Raw genomic sequence first — 23,274 nt, 5'->3', positions numbered from 1 at the left:
AATATTCGCCTCCTGTCATTAATAACATTTAGATTATTCAGTCACTAAAGCTAGAATAATCCCTAATTTTATGGCAAGACAGGAGGCTTCATATTTGCTGTTTTAACGCTCCTATATGATAGAAGATGCAGCATGTGTCATAGGTTTGAAATAAAATGTACGGAATGTGGACTCTCTGGACCAATCTGCAGATGACAAAATGTCTGAGAGGGAGCTCCCCGCGCGAAAGGCTGAGGATGCGGCTGCTCCTCTGACTGAATATGCGCCAAAATTTGAGTCAATGCCTGCTTGCGCTAGTATCCATCTGATCCACCGTGCGACGGTGGGTGCGGATACCGGTTTGCGTGGTTTTACATAAGACACGAGGAGGGGTCCCGTAGGGGGGGTAGAGTGTTGGTGGCATCTAAATAATGCCTTACGCAGAGTGCCACGCAGAGTGACTGTCTATTAGGAAAGTAATGTAGAATACGGAGGAAGAATTTGGTTTGTTCGTCTGGTGATGTGAAACTTAACGCCTTCAGGCGAGAAGACTACTGCGTGGGGATCAAATGCTCGGATATCCGAGACCCTACGGAAGGATACCAGGCATTGGAGTAAGGCCAGTTTGGCCGAAAGTTGACGTAGCGACAAATTTTCATTAGCGGTCCAGGATTCTAAAAGGGAAAAGACTTGAGTGATATCCCAGAAACAGGAGTATTTAGGAAGAGGGGGTCTGGCTAACCTGATCCCTCGCAAAAGTTTACAGCAAGAAGGATGTTTCCCTATTGACGCATTGTCAATGGGATTATGGGCCGCAGAGATAGTGGATCTATAGACATTAATTGATCGATAGGATTTACCTTGATCAAATAGGGTAGACAGAAAATTTAGAATGATCGTCAGAGGTGCTGAAAAGGGATCGATGTCCCTTTCCAAACACCAGCTGACCCATGTCTTCCATGCAGCGATGTAAGCTCGACTAGTGCCTGGGGCCCAGGTGTCCCATAGGAGAGCCTGAGCTGTCTCCGAAAGTCCTGAAACGTTCCAAGATCCCCTGAAACGGTCCAAGCTACAAGCTGGAGCCGGTCCTGAAGGGCAAGTGGGTGAAAGTGTCCTGTTGGGTTCCTGAGGATGTCGGGTGATCGAGGTAGAAGAATTGGATAGTTCACTGATAATTCTAACAGGATTGGAAACCAAGTCTGGGTTCTCCTTAGTGGAGTGACAATGATATCGTCACTATTAGGGCTTTGACCCGGTAGAGGGTGCATTGGATCATGGAGAAAGGTGGGAACGCATAGGCTCCTGTCTCCGGCCAAGGATGTAGAAAGGCGTCGACTGCCCATGACTGGGGTCTGGGAGCCAGCTGATAAAGGCTTCCATCTGGCGGTTCAGACGGGATGCAAACAGGTCCAGTGTAAGGGGCCTGCGAAGGCAATGAATTTGGTGGAACACGCGGGGGTCTAATTGCCAGTCGCTTACATCCCTCCAATGGCGAGAGAACCAATCCGCGACTAGGTTGTGCGTGCCCGGAAGATATTCCGCTCTGATAGATAAGTTCCGTTCTAGACAGAATTGGTAAAGATCTTTGGTCAGATCGGATAGTAGCTTGGATCGGGAGCCTCCTAACCGATTCACATAGCGCACTGCAGAGACGTTGTCCATGGCAGTACTAGTGAACAGTTGAAACAGTCTTTCGCAAAACTGCGAATTGCGAAAGATCATGTAATCAATTCCAAACAATTGATGTGCAGTGCTTGTTCGGATGGGGACCAAAGTCCCCCTGTGGACCCTTGGGCGTATGTGGCGCCCCATCCCAGGAGACTGGCATCGGATTCCAGAATGAAATCTGGTTGTGATCCTAAGATGGCTTTGCCATTCCAGGCTTCCATATTGTGAAGCCACCAGTGAAGTTCTATATGAACTTCGTCTGTCAGTTGAATGTACTGATCGTAGGAGGTGGAACGGTGTAGGTAGTATGTCTTGAGCCGTTGCATGGCTCGGTAGTGTAAAGGTCCTGGGTAAATGGCTTGGATAGAGGCGGACAGTAGGCCTACAGGGAGTGCAGAATTATTAGGCAAGTTGTATTTTTGAGGATTAATTTTATTATTGAACAACAACCATGTTCTCAATGAACCCAAAAAACTCATTAATATCAAAGCTGAATATTTTTGGAAGTAGTTTTTAGTTTGTTTTTAGTTATAGCTATTTTAGGGGGATATCTGTGTGTGCAGGTGACTATTACTGTGCATAATTATTAGGCAACTTAACAAAAAACAAATATATACCCATTTCAATTATTTATTTTTACCAGTGAAACCAATATAACATCTCAACATTCACAAATATACATTTCTGACATTCAAAAACATAACAAAAACAAATCAGTGACCAATATAGCCACCTTTCTTTGCAAGGACACTCAAAAGCCTGCCATCCATGGATTCTGTCAGTGTTTTGATCTGTTCACCATCAACATTGCGTGCAGCAGCAACCATAGCCTCCCAGACACTGTTCAGAGAGGTGTACTGTTTTCCCTCCTTGTAAATCTCACATTTGATGATGGACCACAGGTTCTCAATGGGGTTCAGATCAGGTGAACAAGGAGGCCATGTCATTAGATTTTCTTCTTTTATACCCTTTCATGCCAGCCACGCTGTGGAGTACTTGGACGCGTGTGATGGAGCATTGTCCTGTATGAAAATCATGTTTTTATTGAAGGATGCAGACTTCTTCCTGTACCACTGCTTGAAGAAGGTGTCTTCCAGAAACTGGCAGTAGGACTGGGAGTTGAGCTTGACTCCATCTTCAACCCGAAAAGGCCCCACAAGCTCATCTTTGATGATACCAGCCCAAACCAGTACTCCACCTCCACCTTGCTGGCGTCTGAGTCGGACTGGAGCTCTCTGCCCTTTACCAATCCATCCATCTGGCCCATCAAGACTCACTCTCATTTCATCAGTCCATAAAACCTTAGAAAAATCAGTCTTGAGATATTTCTTGGCCCAGTCTTGACGTTTCAGCTTGTGTGTCTTGTTCAGTGGTGGTCGTCTTTCAGCCTTTCTTACCTTGGCCATGTCTCTGAGTATTGCACACCTTGTGCTTTTGGGCACTCCAGTGATGTTGCAGCTCTGAAATATGGCCAAACTGGTGGCAAGTGGCATCTTGGCAGCTGCACGCTTGACTTTTCTCAGTTCATGGGCAGTTATTTTGCGCCTTGGTTTCTCCACACGCTTCTTGCGACCCTGTTGACTATTTTGAATTAAACGCTTGATTGTTCGATGATCACGCTTCAGAAGCTTTGCAATTTTAAGAGTGCTGCATCCCTCTGCAAGATATCTCACTATTTTTTACTTTTCTGAGCCTGTCAAGTCCTTCTTTTGACCCATTTTGCCAAAGGAAAGAAAGTTGCCTGATAATTATGCACACCTGATATAGGGTGTTGATGTCATTAGACCACACCCCTTCTCATTACAGAGATGCACATCACCTAATATGCTTAATTGGTAGTAGGCTTTCGAGCCTATACAGCTTGGAGTAAGACAACATGCATAAAGAGGATGATGTGGTCAAAATTTGCCTAATAATTTTGCACTCCCTGTATAGTATGGGCCAGATCGCGTAAGCGAATCTGATGGGTTGATAACAATTTGCGAATGTCTTGTGCCATTATCAGGATGTCATCCAAATATATGATGGATCGAATCCCCTGTGATCGGAGTAGCGCCATCACTGGTTTCATCAGTTTCGTGAAACATCATGGTGCGGAGCATAGTCCGAACGGGAGGCATGTGAATTGCCAGATTTCCTCTTGCCAGAGGAATTGAAGGAAAGCTTGATGGTTGCGAGCAATAGGAACTGTGAGGTATGCGTCTTTGAGATCGAAGCTGGAGAACCAATCTCCCACGCAAAGGAGGTCCCTGAGTAGATGGATGCCCTCCATCTTGAAGTGGCGATACCTGACAAAGTGATTCGGGTTTTTTTAAGTTGATAATTGGGCGTAGGTCTCCAGTTTTTTGTGGCCAAAAAAAATGTTGCTTAGAAAAGTATGCGGGAAAGGGGATTTCTCTATTGGCCCTTTTTTTACTAGCTTGCGCAGTTCGGTTTGTAGTGTCAGGTTGTCTGCTGCAGACATCTATAGTGGTGTAGGTGGGGTGTCCTGGAAGGGGTGGAAAGGAAATCTATTTGAACCCTTGGACTGTGTGTAGGATCCATAAATCCTGAGAAAGTAATTCCCACTGTTGGAAAAACTGGTTAATCGACCTGCTATAGGTACATTGAAAGAAGGGAGATTTATTACATGGAGCAGCTCTTCCGCGTAGGGAGGCAGATCCACGTCCCCGGATAGACCCTCTATTAGTGAATAGTTGCCTGTGGTAGGGTCGGGGTTGTCCCGATTGCCAATAGTTTTCAGAGGGGCGAGGCCTGTAGCCTGTGAAGGCGATTCTGCTGTTCGTTCGGCCTCTATAACGTCCAGCTCTCCCAGAAAAACGGCCTGACTGAGAACAAAAAACCCTGCGCAAGGAGGATTGGGCCTTATTTAGGGTGGTGAACACCGCTACATGTTTGGAAAGGTCTTTTATGAACGAGTCCCCAAACAGTAATCCATTGCCTCTGGTCCCAGTTCTTGGGAGCTCAGATCGGCTAATTTTGCATCCAGTTTGTACAGTGCCGCCTAGCGTCTCTCGGTGGACATGGCCACATTAGCGTTGCCTAGTAAGCATAAGGCTCTCTGGGCCCACTCTCTAACTGTGTTTGGGTCAAATCTGGCGAGAGAGCTACCTTGTTTGGAACAGTCGGTCGAGGGCACTCGGCTCTGAGTTTTGCCCTAATTTCTTTGTCCAGTGGTTTGCATAACCACATTTTACAAAAGTTGGAAATGTGCTCTGGTGGAGCCCATTCTGCTGACCGTGGGTGTCTGATGACCCTGGGGTCAAATAAAGGGACACCCGAAGCATCCAGAAGGATGTCTGAATCGGGTCCTTTTGATTTAGTATAGCATCTAGATCTCTATGTGTGAGAAAGGTTTCCTCGACAAATTCCGATGGGGTATCCCCTAGCGCATTCGCCGAGGGGTCCTCATCAGAATATCCAAGGAAATAATCGTCAACCCCGTCTAACGTGTGGGATGTAGACCCTCTAAGGGGTTAAAGTTAGCTTGAACGGGGTGAGTGGCAATCAATTTTTGGGACTTGGCAGGAGCCTTGCCCTTGCCCGCAGACCTACTCTCCCCTTTCCAGGGGCGTTTGCGTGTAACCTCCTGATCCGAGGGTTGAGAGTCCTCGGAATCAGAAAGTTTACGTGCAGTAGGGGTGACTTCGGCCGAAGTCTTCTCATGAAAGGCTGCTAATGCCTTGGGGATGGAATCTGCAATGGTTGAAACCAACCAGGCTCTGAGTACCTGGGATATAGCGGTCTCATTATTGTCAGACATGGTATGTCTTAGAGCGGTTGCCAAACAGTTAAGTATATTAATTTGAAAGAATGGAGTTGAATGGGGTTCACCCAAAATTATTTCAGAGTATAGATGGGGGTCACCCAAAATATTTGTGTAGTTTAATACGTAGGCGGCACTCAATATTTAGTGGGGTTGTCCACTAAAATATACACAAGTGGGTTGTACCACTATGATAGTAAACAGTGGGGTTAACCACTTAATTATAACCATAGACAGTGGGGTTCACCACTGAGTAGTAATACAGTGTTGTATCACTTAATTATAGTGTATTTGTATAAGGAGGTCACCCTTAACAGTAATATTGGTGTTAAAACACCTTAAGAATTGATATTAAAGTGTTGTATCACTTTAATTATAGTGCATTTGTATAAGGGGGTCACCCTTAACAGTAATATTGGTGTTAAAACACCTTAAGAATTGATATTAAAGTGTTGTATCACTTTAATTATAGTGCATTTGTATAAGGGGGTCGCCCTGAACAGTAATATTGGTGTTAAAAACACCTTAATAATTGATATTAAAGACACTCAATATAATGAAGTGGCAGATAATAAAATTGTGGGGGTCACCCACAAAGGCTTCCTTTATTTAGTAACAACAATGATAATACAGCAGGTGTTGGAAAAAATCCTGAGAAGGAAATAAAAGGGGGGAAAAAATCACTAAAATAAATGAAGGTATTAGCACTTTAAGGTGCTATAAACAGAAGAGGAAAATAGTACTTACCAGATCCGAAGTCAGGCGAGTTGATCGCTGCTCTGGTGACTGGAACGCGAATAAAATGGCCGCCGCCAGCAAAAGGGCGGGAAACAATGCACTTGCTAAGTGCTGATGCGAACGGGCGGGATAACGCGATGGCGCGAAACTGAGAATAGTAAAAAGCAGTAATGCGATTTAAAGGGGAAACCTAAATAAAGTTTAATAGGAAATTGACAAAGTAGTCCAAGATTGAATAGAATGAAATTAAAATAAATAGAGCATAAATGTTTCCACAGAAAGTGTTGTTAAAGTGATAAGTGAATAAAGTGTTAAAGGTATATGACCATTGTAAGAAATGTTTTAATTGAAATAGTGTATTAAAGGTTAAATGATACAGCAATATAATTGGAGTAGACTCACCTGGGAAGCAAGTAGCAAAGAAAGAGGATATGGGAGGAGTTTGATGACATCATATAATACTGTTTATACTATCTGATTGGTTGAACTTTTTACATTACTGTTAACTGTTCCTTTGCTGCTGGGAGGTTCAGTAAAGAAAGATAAAGCAAATATGAAGCCTCCTGTCTTGCCATTCACTGGCATTTTACTAATTCACTGATTTTACTAGTCATGATTTCATTAAAGACACAAAGGCGAAAACACCATCCATTTTTCTTTGCTAGTTCCCTTTATCAGCTTCTTTATATATCCTTGTACTGTATTATTATTAAAGACGTGCATTGCTTTCAGTTTATAATTTTTTCAATCATGTATAGTGTTATGCATTTATGTATATAATTATTGCTTCTTGATTTTACTTATTGTTTGCTTTCCTTTCTAGTTTGAGGGGATGTTGTATACATATTTGTTCTCTTGAGACTTCCGTTGCTTTTCATGGCTGTGTCAGACATATTATGCAATAAAATATGAATATTATTCTAATACACACACTGCAGGTCACAACTATCTCTACAGTTGGAAACCCAATTCCACGTGTTTTCTTTGAATTCATTTCTGCACATTTTCTTCCCCGACTGGTTCATGACTTCCTGCCAGCTGTTTATACAATGTTTCCTATTTAGATTTTCCGCAAAGAAAGAGAAAGTTTATTTGAGATTCATGTTACTTATAGCCTGTGCCTGGATCTGATTGGCTGATGTATGATGTTCTGTTTTATCTAATTTTGCCAGTTTTTTAAAAAGAATTCTTCACTCTGTATGTATTTTGTCTTGACCAATAATTTATATTTTCGTGATTAACCCTGATATAGCCTAAGACAATCAAAAACAGTGTCTGTCAAAAAATTATGAAAAAGGTCAGCATACAAGGTATTCACAAAATCTAAATAAATTAGCAAATCCATTTGGATGTAGTTTACCGTAGCTGTACCAGTAGTGAACAGAAAAATTAGGAAAACACAAGCCAGTGTTTTAATTTCAAAATATTTCATTCATATCCACACAGTAGTTGTAGTAGAAAAAAACAACTTGTGGCCATCAAGTTCAGTATTACTCACATATGCTTTTGCTGTTGATCCGTTTTTGCTGTTGATCCAAACGAAGATTAAAAAAAAAACCTTCTCGACATTAACGTTTGGTTTTTTGAATAGTTGGCACTCATAAATAGAATCAAACAATCGCCATTCTGCATTTGATTGATTTGCTCAACTGTACACATTTTATTCACTGACTGACTGAGGTATTACTCTAATCACTAATACCTACACTATAAAATAACTGAGGTCAGTCTCAGAAAAAGCCTCCAACATCTCTCCACCAATCACCCTTACCATCAGGTTAAATGTCATGAAACCACCTTGGAGTGGCTGTAAACATTTTTTTAAACATTACACAAAATGCAACTGCTTGACATTTGCACAGACGTTATTCGGCATGTGCCATAACCTTATACTAAAATAAGACACGGACACAGTTAATTCTGTTGGAGTACAAAGTCCACAGCTTTATTAATTAAATTATAATAAATTAACATAATTTAGGGTTATTGTCCAACTATACATTAAGTTACTATACCCCCCACACAGTACCCCTGACAATGACCCTACCAATTGAACAATAAATAACCAAATAACAATTCACTTGAAACACGGCCTACCAAAGAGGCCCCACATCATACTGTTAACTGTAGGGGTGTACCTCAGACACCCCTACACCCTCCAGGTTCGTCGCCACCGAAGAGCTAGAACCAACCAGTCCTTAATTCCATCAGGCCTACACCTTGGCCTGTCCAGTTCAAACTCCACGCAAAATTCCAATTTTTACTACGCCCTGTTCCACCGCTGTGACTAAACAGAACTGCTAAAACTAGGGAGGGTGGGTGGGACAATTTACAGGTAAGAGAGTCTCTGGTTAAAATGGCCCCTACTCTAACATGGCTGCTCTTTATACTCCCTATCTCCACCCCCAAGCTCCATTACCCTAACCCAGCCCCCAAACACTAGCACCTGCCCACTCCCTGGCTCTGTCAAGGCCCACTCCCCCACTGCGTTGTTCCATGGGCTTCAAAAGCCGCAGGGAGAACTTTGGGTGCTGTAGCTAGTGTTGTGGCTAGAAAATATACTTTGTATGTAGCTTTGCTAACTTATGAAAACAGTGGCGTGGTCAAATCTTGGGCGAACTCATGCTATTACATCAAACTCCTCACCATGGTCCACAGCAGAACACAATATGTATGGGATATGTACAGGTATATTTTTAATATTAACTCTATTACCTTAGGTCCACATCAGCAGCAAAGATCCAGTTCCAACAATTCAAGTAGGCAAAAAGAGGAGGTTGGCAACCATTTGTGCAAGACACTCAGCTCTGGAACACCCTCTAAACATCAGAACAATGGAAGATCATCACACCTTTCAGAAGAAATTAAAGACATGGCTTTTAAATGGATACAAAATAGGGAGGTTGGCGCACACAATGGATAACTTTGCAACAATATGAATAAAGATTTTATGGGGACTTCGGGTACAGGTAGTAGCAGCAATAACAGGAGTCAATTAGTGCCAAACTGCTAATCCAGCATGCTGTCTGATTGAAGTGAGTCTCGCTTTAAATCAGACAGCATGCTGGATTAGCAGTTTGGCACAATTTGACTCATGTTATTGCTGCTACTACCTGTACCCGAAGTCCCCATAAAATCTTTATTCTTATTGTTGCAAAGTTATCCATCGTGTGCGCCAACCTCCCTCTTTTGTATCCATATTTGATGTAAGTGTTTAAGGTGACATAACACTTGTGTGGTTTGAGACGCACTGGGATATATACATTGTTTTATTTACAGCGCTATTTACACACCTTTTCTTTATTTGTATGGCTTTTAAATGCCTACTCCCATTAGAAGAGACCTTTTAATCTTTTCTTACATTGCTCCCTTTTTGGTTCAACCCCCTTTCTTTTGCATCCTGTAAGATAGATAGTGTAACGAATCACCTGGCACCCCAACTTGGCACCTCCGCCAACAGATGCTTCCTAGCTGATGCTGAGGACCATAAGCACCTCACCGGACACCACAAGCACCGCAGACTCCACAACAGCCGTAGCTTAACTGGAATCTTGCCATCTTCCTTCCACCCTGGACCAATTTCTGACATCCAGGACCATGTGGGAAAGACCTCTCCTACTCCAGAGAGCGTAGCAGGAACAGCTTTAAGAAGAGCTAGTGATTAGAACCCCGGGAAGTTTAAGGAGTATAGCAATCTCCAGTGAATATAGCAGTTCCCCTCCTATTACGAGACGAGGCTACGTGTTGAGGGTTAAACTGGAACTCAATTTTAATGGAGGCACACTGGCCTTCTATGCAAGTTTCACAACAAAGGTGATGCCCAGGTGGACCTTGTTGGGCACAGGGACACAAAATGTACAAGTAAATAAAAACAATGTGACAATGAATAACACGCCCACATACAGTACACACACCCTCCCCTCTGCCTGTGATATAATTAAGGCAGATAATGCATTAACTTAGTTATCCCCAGGCAGAAAAAAAACACATTTTTATAAAGTCCAATAAGTACCCCAAAGCACAACATATCCCCATAAATGTTACATCCCCTGATAGCCCTGATCTGGGTGAACAGCGTATCCAAAGATCACCCAGATCAGGGGTTCAGAAATGTTATGGAGCAGGCATGGTCCCATGCCCAAAACAGTTCCATAGAATCGCGGCTAAGTCTCCCTGGAGGACCGACCGGGAACCACGAGGTTTTCATGCCGAAAATAGTTCCAGGGTATTCGTGGCTAAGTCCCCCTGAAGTCTATTTGCGGTCATAGATAGATAGATTCAATTCATGCAGCAACAGGTGACCTTCCAATGTTTTTGTTGGGGAAAATATTATATATATCTGTTTAATATGTGCTTGATTAAGTCTGTGTGTATGGGAGGTCAGGAATTATCTTCAAAGGGAGTTTCTGTTTAGATAGTTGGACAGATACAGCACCTGAAAGACACCGATCACATTTTACATATAAACTGGTCTTCAAAGGAGTCTCTATCTAGGAAATCACACCTTAGGTTAGAGGCAAAGGGATGGCTGGGAGAGTTAACACTTAAATAAAATAACAGGATAGACAACACTTTGGGCCTTGGAAAAGTAAATCTCATTTACATATCAATTGAGCTGAGGAGTTTGCTATTTACAACATGGGAACCAATTCCTTTAAAAATAGAAGATACTGACATCACATTAGATTAGGTTTGGTAAGACACACACGCTGCACACAACATCTCACAGCACATACACAATGTAGCCGATATTATTAGATAGATGGAATGTATGAGTGTTATGAATGTATTGTAACTCTGTAATACTATAACTCTGTAACATTCTTCTTCTGTAATATTTAACTGGGCAGATTCTAAGTAAAGATTTCTCTCTGGTAAGAACTATGGTTTTGGCTGTTTATTTGTAATATCGGGTAGAATACCTTAGTAGTACTAGTCATATATTTATCTGGACAAGGGGATAAAGTTATATGTTAGTTCTTGGAAGAGGTGACACAGGGGATATTACATTCACTATTAAAACACAACGCAGAGTGGATTTCTCTCAAAAGGATACCAATTGGAAGTATTGGTGGTGAGAGAAGGATTATACAACATAATTGGTGCCGTGACCGTGGCCGGAAGATTTCTTTCTTCAGAATCTGCCTAGGATCCAAGTTTTAACATCAGCGTATTTGGTTCTGTGACTGTCAGCCAGAAGAGGTTTCCAGTGTCTGCATAAAGCTTTGTGAGTATATTTGTTATTTATTCTATTGTTGCAGTGTATATTTTTAATATGGCATGTAATAAGGTAGATGCAAAAGTGGCTTGTTCAGAAAATGTTAAACAATGGCTTATGAATTATATTAAGAGACATGGTGGTCCTTATGAAATCTCTCAGGACTGTAAACAGTCATGGGAAAAGATGCAGGAGTTTTTAGGAGAAGTGTTATTTGATAAAAACGTGTCTGATAAAAAAAGAAAAGGGTGTATTATGCAAGCATTACTATCATGCTGTTTAAAATTAGAAGGAATTGTAAAAATAAAGGAGGATGAAATGGCAGAGCTTAACTCAGCAATTAACATGAAATCTGAGAAATTGAATAATAAGATTGTAGATCTAAGAGTGCATGCAGTTACAACTGGTGAAGCTTTGATTGAAAAAGCCAAAATGTGTGAGGAGCTTACAGTGGAGAATGAGAGGCTGAATGAGAAAATTTTGAAGATGCAAAAAGAATTGGATGAATGCAGACATGCTACTAATATGGCTTTTAATAAAATGGCAGAAAGCATGGCACCTTCGAGTAAGTCTCCTGTACCTGAAATTCCAGTGTCTATTGCTAACCCAGGGATTGGAGATACAGGATACAAACCTCTATATCCATGGGAGGATTTGAAAGAAAAGTCAGTGACGAATCTCCCTGCGGCTCCAACTACAACAACCACAGTGTTGAATCCTGATAATTCTGGAGAGATTCAGCTGGTTACTAAGCAGTTAAAGCCACAAGAAATGGATGCCATAGTTAGAGAAATAGGGCAGGTCCCTCAGCAGGATATCAATCGCTTTTTGCAGTGGTTTTGTGGAATTCAAAGAGTGAAAGAGATGTATAGTTTGACAACTAGTGATATGGAGAGAGTGCTGCAGAGAGTTGTTGGAAATGGATTGTGGGTCAGGATTGTACAGACATGTGGTCAGCAGCGAAGAACTAGGGATATGTTGAAAGAGATCTTGAGAGCACTTTATGGAATTACATCAAATGTGTCATTGTCTGGAAAAATTAAACAGCTGAAACAAGAGTCTCCGTATGAATTGTCAGCTAGAATCTCCACAGTGATGGAACAGTTTGGTGTCAGTAATCCTGGTTTTGAACAGGGAGGGATGGTGCATAGATCAATGTTTTTGGATGCATTAGAGGAAGATATTAAGGATGAGATATTATCTGTAACCCCAAACCCATCAGAAATGTGTGATTTACTGTTAAGAGCTGATAATTTGTGGCAAAGAAAGGTTAAAAATGAGAGTTTTGCTGTAGATGCTGCCAGGATTTTCAGAGTAGAGAGGAGAGACAGGTCTACCATGTATCCTCAGAAACCAATCAGGGGAAATAGATTTCAGCATATGGGAAATTTTAGAGGTGAGAATGAATCTGGTAGTGACAAAAGACGGAGAGATCCACAGAGGGACCATAGGAATAGGGATAGTGCTAAAGGGAGCAATGTAATGGGAGACAATTGGAGAAATAGATGGGAGGAGCCTCAGGTAATCAACAATAATTGGAATAATAATAATAACTGGGAGAGGCTAAAATGGAGAGATAATAACTGGGAAAATCCCAGTTGGAGAGAAAAACGAAGAAACAACAGAGAGAATACTTGGAGAAGGAACCATAGATGGGATGAGCAGCCCATTAGACGAAATTGGGATAATTGGAGGAATAAAGAAGGGAATAGCGAATACTGGGACCTGAAGAGACAGACTGAGAGATTGGAGGCAGAAGTAAAAGCACTTAGGGAACAGATCAGAGAGGAGGGAAAGACTGATCAATTGAGGGTCCCCAGCAATTAATAACTCCCATAATTTTTGGGTTTTTCTCTACATCTGTATGTATTTTTGTTTTTCTAATAGCCTTTAATAGCCTTAAGCTGATTTTTTATTTTTATCTTCGTATGGCAACAGATCGTTGTCAGTTTTCTTGCATGCTGACAAACATCTTTGATGGTTTGTCGTTGTTTTTTTTTTAAAAGGGGATATAACCGAGCTTCAGATTGGAAACAGAGTAATGTTGCAAATTTTTTCCCCCTACCATCCATTTCCAAAACCAAAATGGAAAGGTCCATATATTGTGCTTGACAAAATTGGCCCTTATGTGTATTTGTTAGTTGTGGGAGATGAGAACTTTATGCCAAGTTAATGTAAATGTTAACATAGTCTCTTAGTTCTCTTTTCCAGATAATAGGAGATGGAGTGGATCCCTGGAAGAGCAGCCCACATAAGGAATATGAAGTGCAAGAAAACAGCAGTCGTGATGTGGTGGTTATGTGTATCGTTTTTTATGTATATACTGTATAGCTTAGGAAAAGGGAATGTCATGATGAAGAATAATAATAAAATGGTACATCCGAGTACTCCAGTAGAGGGTTATCATAGGGAGAAAAGGAGTTCAGAAGATTCAGAGAATATCAAAGTAACATTAAAAGTAAAGGAACAATCACCTGATGTTACATGTAAAGATAATCTTACAGTGGTTGGGCCTATAGGGGGGTGGATATTGGTACAATGTAATATTTCAATGCCTAAAACTAACCTTCCCTCTGAATTTGCAGTTTGGAAATATCCTGGAGGAAGTGATTTACATAAGAGTACCAGTATATTTTGGGTCAATGCCACAAAGGATGTGAGGATAAAGATGCTGCTGGAGAGAAATTTTACATTTTCCCAGGATGGTGTTGTAACATGCAGCCCCCATCAGACTGGATTACGTAATACAGTTGACCCAGCAATTAACATAAGAATTATAAATTCTCAGGACTGTCCAACTACCACCCTGTGGCCAGAGCATGGCCTTTTCTTACAACCAACACAAACTGTTGTGTCATTATTTAATATACCAGAGAGTTGCCCAGAGATGATGAAAGAATGGTTTAAAAATGTATTTCAAGCACATATTAATCTATTCTGGGATGCAACACAAGGGCTCCAGTTTAGAGAGAGATAAAAAAAAGGGATCTGGGTACTGATATAATCTCAGGACTCAGTTTGGGAACATCAATTTGGAATAGGGCAGACATAGAGGGTCTTAACTCATGAGAACAAAATTATGTTAATGGGTTGCAGCAAATTATGCTTAAAGAGGGACTAGTGGATTTTAACACTCTACTGAAACTGATGTCACGATACAGAACATTCACACAGTTGCTGCAGATTTGCAGTGGATTAATATATCGGTGAATGCTCTCAGAGAATCAGTTAATAACAATAATGTATCTAAAGCTATGGTATGTGGTATAGTTGGAAATTTACTAGACGATCATCTAAATTTAGGCCTCCAAGAAATAAAACAAGGGGAATGGCCCAGATTAATCAATTCTACCCTAGTCTTTGATCTGGTTAGGGAATATGGCATAGATTGTCAGAATGTAGTCCTTTCCCAAATTAAAGGTCTGCAGAGTTGGTGCAATAAGTGAAAATTAGGAAAAAGGGTAATTCCATTAATTCCAGTTTGGACAGAACAGCCTGTACCTGTTTATAAGATGACTATGTTTGGTGAGTTGGAAGTGGCTAATCACACTAATGTTTTAAAACAATTCCTTCCACAAACTCGCTTAGTAATAAAAGAAGACCAGTTCTGGAAAGTTATCAACCCCAGTTGCTGTGACAGACGTGGTAATGCTTGGCTTTGTTCCTGTGTACTTGAACCACTAGTCCAGGCAGATGGGTGCATGGTGGAAAACTCAGGAAGCTGCCCTGTTCACCTTCACAAACCCATAAATGGTTGGAAAAGAGTGGTGCACGGACAGGGTCCCACGATCTGCGCACTGGGAGTATCTTCAGTTCTGTGGCAGCAAACTATACAATGTAGGGTACCCCAACCAGGATGGTGTGTTAATCTTACCTATGTCTCCATGAAAGTGGGCAAGGAGGTCATAAGAGCCAATATCCAACTCACACAAAGATCTATGGACGTGGTACAGGGAGATCTAGGAAATTGGAATAAAATGGCTCCCTCACTTTTTAAGAAAATCCCACCACTTAATTTAGATTTGGATACATTATTTAAAATAAATAATCGAAGGGTTGTGCAATTGTAAGAGCTGGTGAAGGAAAATGTAGCTAGCCTTAATGATTTAACAAATAGTTTTCAAGAGCCCTGGTGGAGCATACCCTATAATACTTACACACACCCAGGATTAAGAACTGCTTCTGTAGTATTTGTTTGTCTACAATTTGTTTTAATCTGCTCTTTATTTTGCTGTTGGAGGAAAGAACTAAAAAAAAAAAAAAAAAAAAAAAAATCCATACAAAGCAGAAAAATTAGAGCTCACATCCATTTTAGGGGTATAAAATATATGTGTGGGTTCATGTCTTGCTTGATTTTTTTTTTTTTATATACAGAAATCAGAGTGGGTGGCGGGGTTGTATGTGAATAATCTCCTTATTAGATCTTATTCAAGTGGGGGAGTGTTGGGGAAAATATTATATATATCTGTTTAATATGTGCTTGATTAAGTCTGTGTGTATGGGAGGTCAGGAATTATCTTCAAAGGGAGTTTCTGTTTAGATAGTTGGACAGATACAGCACCTGAAAGACACCGATCACATTTTACATATAAACTGGTCTTCAAAGGAGTCTCTATCTAGGAAATCACACCTTAGGTTAGAGGCAAAGGGATGGCTGGGAGAGTTAACACTTAAATAAAATAACAGGATAGACAACACTTTGGGCCTTGGAAAAGTAAATCTCATTTACATATCAATTGAGCTGAGGAGTTTGCTATTTACAACATGGGAACCAATTCCTTTAAAAATAGAAGATACTGACATCACATTAGATTAGGTTTGGTAAGACACACACGCTGCACACAACATCTCACAGCACATACACAATGTAGCCGATATTATTAGATAGATGGAATGTATGAGTGTTATGAATGTATTGTAACTCTGTAATACTATAACTCTGTAACATTCTTCTTCTGTAATATTTAACTGGGCAGATTCTAAGTAAAGATTTCTCTCTGGTAAGAACTATGGTTTTGGCTGTTTATTTGTAATATCGGGTAGAATACCTTAGTAGTACTAGTCATATATTTATCTGGACAAGGGGATAAAGTTATATGTTAGTTCTTGGAAGAGGTGACACAGGGGATATTACATTCACTATTAAAACACAACGCAGAGTGGATTTCTCTCAAAAGGATACCAATTGGAAGTATTGGTGGTGAGAGAAGGATTATACAACAGTTTTGACTCCCAATAAGTCTTTATCCAACCTCTAGGTTGAGGGTGACTGAGATGGGGATCGCAGCTGGAGCCGGCCAGCAATGTCTCACTTGCAGTTTTGAGTTACACACTGACTCAGTTGACTTAACTCAGTTGAGTCCACGTTTAATTGACCAGGTACTAATTTTAGAAAGTTTTCCTCACATGAAATACTATTTTTGGAAAATTGAGCTGATTTGACTTAAATGCATGAAATATTACTGTAGTAACAGCCCAGTTTTCCTAATTCCATTAAATATGAGCAGAGTTGGCTTTCATTTTGCAGCCTTCCACTTTACTTTTTCACCACATCACTGTAAAAATACACTCATCATTTTTAATTGAACATGCTATTTGGAAAAATACAAAACCACAAAAAAACTCACTTCCTAAATCTTACAAGTAAATCTTACTTCTGAGTCAACAGGATATTGCGATTTCTAAAGGAGATGTCAGAGTCACAATGTACACTGAGGTAGGAATGGAAAGCTGGACATATAAAATGTGGGCTTTGCAGAACATACATACATTTCAAACTGTTCTGTGCATGAATCATATTCCTATATGTGTACTATATCTGTGTGCACATTCAGTGTTAGCATGTGTGTATTTTGGTGTTTGTGTTTTTTGTTTATTTTTATTTTATATAATAAAAATGACAAATGCATCAACTTAGAAATAAGGAGATATCTGAAAAGACAGGTCAAAGCTGAAGAATGAGATAACATGAGATGAGATGGATTTCTGAAAAATATAAGAAAGCAGGCACACATTCATACATAGTGGGTGTAGTACCTGGTGATCCAGTTCGGTGGGATAGCCATCCTGTCTGCAGCTCTGCTGGGTGCAGAGATGCAGACAGTCAAGAAAGTGCCTTGCAGTCTCCAGTTAGAGCGTTGCCGTGGTAACCTGCGGCAACACTCTGATTGTCTGAGACCGTGAGATACTTACTTGACTTTCTGCAGCTCCACTGCTTGCAGAGCTTCAGACAGTCAAGTAAGTGTCTTGTGGTCTAAGCCAATCAGAGCGTTGCCGCAGGTTAACACGGCAACGCTCTAACTGGAGATTGCGAGACACTTACTTGACTGTCTGCACTCTGCACCCAGCGGAGCTGCAGACAGGATGGCTATCCGACCGAACCGGACCACCAGGATTCCTCAATTAAAAAGAAGTGGTAACCTGCGGCAACGCTCTAACTGGAGATTGCGAGACACTTACTTGACTGTCTGTATCTCTGCACCCAGCGGAGCTGCAGACAGGATGGCTATCCCATCGAACCACCAGGAAAAGAGCCCACCGGACCACCAGGATTCCTCAATCCTCAATTAAACAAAGGTATTTAAAGGTATTCAGTGTGGGGAGGCTGGTAACTGGTCATGAACAGAGGATCCGACAAGTCATTGTGCCCTAATGTGATCCAGGTGGCCACGAGGCCCCAGACAGAGCAAAGCCTTGTGCAGCCGCCTAAATTGCCTGATTAGAGAGCCACCTCTGCCTTGCATTGTCCATCCCAAGCCAATCCCCACACATTTTCTTTCTACTACCAGCCGTCTGCAATATCTCTTCCCTGCAAGTCCCCCCACACACAATGTCTCTCTGCTGACAGCCTCCCCTAGTGCCTACATTGGCTTGCTGTAGCATGGCTAGGCTTTCTGTGTAGTGTCACATCTAACACATACAAGAGGTACTTGCTAGGTGTTCTCCTTTTAGTTTAGTAGTTTTAGGATCTGATTAAACCTCTCTCCGTGAGATCACAGTGGTACATGTGATTCATACTGACAAACCATGGTTCAGTATATTTTCCCTTTTAAGGGAAAATATGTTTTTAAAAGCTTGAACTTGAGTTTTTTTCAGCCTACTGTGTAATCTAGTAGCATTACTGTGATGGACCGCCTGACACCCCGTCTGGGTGCCTCCACCAATCGATGCTTCCTATCTGATGCTGAGGACCATAAGCACCAAACAAGATAAGCACCGTAGCCCCCCTAGCCACCGGTTTTGTCTCGCCGTCTCTTCCCACCCTGGCCAAACTCCTGGATCCAGCTCTCAGATAGTAAAGATGTGAAGCTCTTACAAGAGCTAGTAGTTATAGCAGTATAGTTGTTCCCTACAATCACGAGACGAGGCTGCGTGTTGAGGGTGAAGTGGATTGATTTTAATGGTGCCATACTTGGCCTTATATGACAATCCCCATGCAAGGGGTACACCAACATGGACCTTGTGGGGAGCTGAGTTACAATATTCACAGACCAATAAGGACAATATTCCAATGCACGACACTCCCACACATAGCATACAATCCCTCCCGTCTGCCTGGGAGATAATTGAGTTAGATACTGTCTTAACCCAATTATCTCCAGGCAGAAAAAAAACTAATTTCTATAAAGTCCCAAAAGTACCCCAAAACACATAATATCCCCACAAATGTTACATCCCCTGATAGCCCTGATCTGGGTGACCAACGTATCCAAAAATCACCCAGTTCAGGGATTTCCTGATAGTTATTTATTTGACAGACCGCAGGCATGGTCCCATGCCCAAAACAGTTCCAGAGAATCAGGGCTTGCCGTCGGTCTAGTTCAGTAGTTTGAAAATGAACAAACTACTGAACAGTTTCAATAGTCTTACCCTGGAGCTTGTTCCCCTGTTCCAGACGAATGATCTCACCAAACAGTGCCCTACTAACTTGTATAGAACCGAATGCAGGCGATGATGAAAGTCCAGGGGTGTTCGGGAGTTTCTGTGTCCGATTTTAGTTCCATGAGATTCATGCCCAAACACCTCTGCCTGCGTTCATGCGAACAAGATGGCCACCACCTAGTGGTTGTCCATAGGAATTGCGCCTACCCAGACTAACAATTAGAACACTGCGGTGAGAAACGTTCCAAGTTGTTAATAGGTGTAACAAGCTCCCATGTAGTCCCTGGATCATGCGGTTAATTGGTAGTCGAACGGGACAATGTTAAAATAGGAGGGGAATGCAAACTACCAAACAGAATAGCCAAGCAGGCACGAACAGAGTCTGTTTAAAATATTTTAGCCAGGTCAATTGCAGGGGCAATAGTCACAGGGTAAGAGACTGGCAAACAGGCTCCTCGAAAAGCCACAGTTACTTATATGAAGTTTCCTGAAGACAGAGACGAGGCCAGTAATCCAGGTAAGAGCATGTTTTTCCTGCTTGACTAGTGGAAGTCCCAATTTCTCTATAAAATGTTTTCAAAAGCCTGATTTTGAGCTCACGCTGACACTGGTTCCTATCATGGTATGTGGCATTGATTACAGGCTTCTTTGAAAGAGTGAAATATATTTTAATGATTTGGATCATTTTGTTTATCTGTATCAGCTTATGAGACCGAAAAAGCCTCTCTGTATGAGTGAAGACACAGCCTTGGTATATGTGTGAAGAAATAACCTCAATATTTGTGTCCAGTTTAAACTCTGTCTATGAGCTAGCTACATTACCCCTGCATGTCTTGGATCCAGTGGGACCCAATTTTGTCCTACTGTGCTGGGTTGACACCAATGAACTGTTGCCAGCAAGCGGAATATGAGTGCATAATTAGATTTGATCACACTGAGCTGAGAGTACTAGGACCTTAAAGAGAGAGCTTCAGCAACACTCTGTGTATGGTCTCTTCTGAGTGGGGACAGTCAGGTAGGCTATAAGCAAGTTGGGAGTGCATTCACTCTAGGCTGATACAACCCCATCTTTGGGGTTCTCTGCCCCCATACCAGGTAGAATCACACATTTTGGTGTTGCCAGTGGTGCAAGTGGGGTTATGAGCACTCCCCCATAGGTCCCCCCACGCCTTGTCCTGAGTTCATACCTCCCAATGTTGGAAGTGAAGTATTGAGCTAGTATTAAGGGAACAGGGAAGCTTGATTACACATGCTGTTTATATAATGTTTTTGTTAACAACTAATATATGTTTTTTTATTTACTTCTTTAAGATTTACAGCATGCAAAACGTCTAGACAGTGGCTACCAGGGTAGCAATGGTTGTGACTATGACTGGGCTCTGGAGTTCTGTCTGTCAATGAGGAGGAGGAAGTTAGGGAGCAGGGGCAGACCAAGGTTAGTGTTGCCAGGGCTCTGAGGTATTCATTGAGTGACAGACTGGAGGGCTGCTCACTGTGATCTCCCCTAGGTCAAGGCAGAGCATCTGCTCACCAGAGATATCATTACTTCCCCCACTTGTTTTGCCACCTGGAATTATATCCCCCTCCAGCCCTAAGGTAAGCAAATCATAGTATCCAAGGTAGATAAAATGAGTACTATTAAATTGGGTGATAGTAACAGCCCCTGGATGTTGGGCTAATGCAGTGGTTCCCAACCTTTTTTCACTTGAGTACCCCTTGGCAGCCCATTTCCGTAAATTGTACCCCTCCCATTAGAAAAATGTTTGTAATTAATATAGCTGCATTTATTTCAAATGTATACGTTTTTCTCTGTCCCATATCCCCCTTTTCAACAAGCTCAGTATGGAAAAATATTTACAACTGCAACTACTAGAGAGGCCAGTAGGTGTCTCCAGTTCTCTAGATTGTATCATTAAACGAACACTATAGTCACCTAAATTACTTTAGCTAAATAAAGCAGTTTTAGTGTATAGACCATTCCTCTGCAATTTCACTGCTCAATTCACTGTAATTTAGGAGTTAAATCACTTTGTTTCTGTTTATGCAGCCCTAGCCACACCTCCCCTGGCTATGATTGACAGAGCCTGCATGAAAAAAAAAAAACTGGTTTCACTTCAGAGTTATTCACAAAATGTAATAAAAATACATGTAATTAATATCTGAATGGTAGATTTAGAGCTAAAATATCTGAATTTTAATATAGTTGAAAATTCTTAAACCTCTCTGTGGTGGAATACCACTGGTTAAAAGTCATTAAAAACAGCATGGCGACTCCCATTTTAACCTCTTAACCCGTTAAGGACTGAGCCAAATGTACACGTTGTGAACAAAACAAAACGTAAACAAAACCTGGCATTTGCGCTATATGTCTGTCCAACCGTAATTCACCTTTTTCATATAAAATGCACCCACCCTTCTTATATATCATTTTATTCAGGGGAAACAGGGCTTTCATTTAATATCAAATATTTAGCTATGAAACATAATTTAATATGAAAAAAATGGGAGAAAATAAGAAATGTTATTTTTTTAGTTCTACATGACATTCAACTGTCAATGTCATAATACTGTTTGCTTTTACTGCAATAAAATACACATATTTGTATTCAGCAAAGTCTCATGTGTAAAACAGTACCCCCAATGTACAGGTTTTATGGTTAGGAAGGAAATGGGTAAGCGCTTTAAAACAGAAAAAACAAGGCAGCAACTTAAAAAGGGGAATCCCTCAAAACCCTTAGAGTACAAATAGATAAAATAGAGATAAAAGCTGCGCCAAATAAAAGAAAAAAGAAAAAAATGTCGAAATAAAATAAAATAAAATAAAATAAAAAACAAAAAACAGTCTTATCTGAATGTATCTTCTTTTATGGTGTTTTGGGAAGTTACAGGGTCAAATATAGCACGTTACATTTGAAATTTAAATTTGCCAGATTGGTTACGTTGCCTTTGAGACTGTATAGTAGCCCAGGAATTAAATTTACACCCATAATGGCATACCATTTGCAATAGTAGACAACCCAAGGTATTGCAAATTGGGTATGTCCAGTCTTTTTTAGTAGCCATTTGGTCACAAACACTGGCCAAAGTTAGCGTTAGTATTTGTTTGTGTGTGAAAAATGCAAAAAACGCCAATTTTGGCCAGTGTTTGTGACTAAGTGGCTACTAAAAAATACCCCATTTGCAATACCTTGGGTTGTCTACTATTGCAAATGGTATGCCATCATAGGAGTAATTTTAATTCTTGGGCTACCATAGGGTCTCAAAGGCAACGTAACAAAGGCAATCTGGCGAATTTTAATGTGAAAAAAATGAAACACGAGCCTTATATTTGACGCTGTAACTTTTGAAAACACCATAAAACCTGTACATGAGGGGTACTGTTATACTCGGGAGATTTCACTGAACACAAATATTAGTGTTTCAAAACACTAAAATGTATCACAACAATGATATCGTCCGTGTAAGTGCCATTTGTGTGTGAAAAATGCAAAATTTTTACTTTCACTAACGATATCGTTGTTGTAATATATTTTACTGTTTTGAAACACTAATATTTGTGTTCAGCGAAGTCTACTGAGTAAAACAGTACCCCACATGTACAGGGTTGGTGTCTTGGAAAGTTACAGGATTAAATATAGTGCTAGCAAATTAAATTCCCTGGACTTTTGGCCTGGGTTGTCAGGCAGGTCCCGCAAATTGTAATTAATAAAATTACCTAATTATGTAATATTATTACATAAATATATACGTACACACACACCCATGGGAATATATATATATATATATATATATATATAGATAATGAAAATTATATATATATATATATATATTTTTTTTGTCAATCTTTGTTTTTATTGAGGCATAAGATGGTTCGGTACAGAAAGAAAAACAAGGGGTTAATGCATGAAAGACGTATGACATGTATAACTGATTGTACAATGGTTACATGCAATCCCTAGTATGACAGCCTCATTTTATAAACGTTACAACAGTAGTACTATACAAGCTAGACAGGTTGTTTGTT

General features: G+C 40.8%; 1 protein-coding gene across 1 annotated transcript; it reads left to right on the top strand.

The window, feature by feature from the left end:
- The first annotated feature begins 11,426 nt into the window (after positions 1-11,426).
- Positions 11,427-13,196, top strand: LOC134609437 (uncharacterized). The gene has a single exon (XM_063453113.1). It carries the CDS (start codon positions 11,427-11,429, stop codon positions 13,194-13,196), a length of 1,770 nt encoding a protein of 589 aa, XP_063309183.1.
- Positions 13,197-23,274: the final 10,078 nt, after the last annotated feature.

The sequence above is a fragment of the Pelobates fuscus genome, chromosome 4 (genome assembly GCF_036172605.1).
Source record: "Pelobates fuscus isolate aPelFus1 chromosome 4, aPelFus1.pri, whole genome shotgun sequence".
NCBI classification, from domain to species: domain Eukaryota; kingdom Metazoa; phylum Chordata; class Amphibia; order Anura; family Pelobatidae; genus Pelobates; species Pelobates fuscus.
Note: the sequence above shows the minus strand (reverse complement) of the source record. Positions and strands in the feature narration are given on the sequence as shown.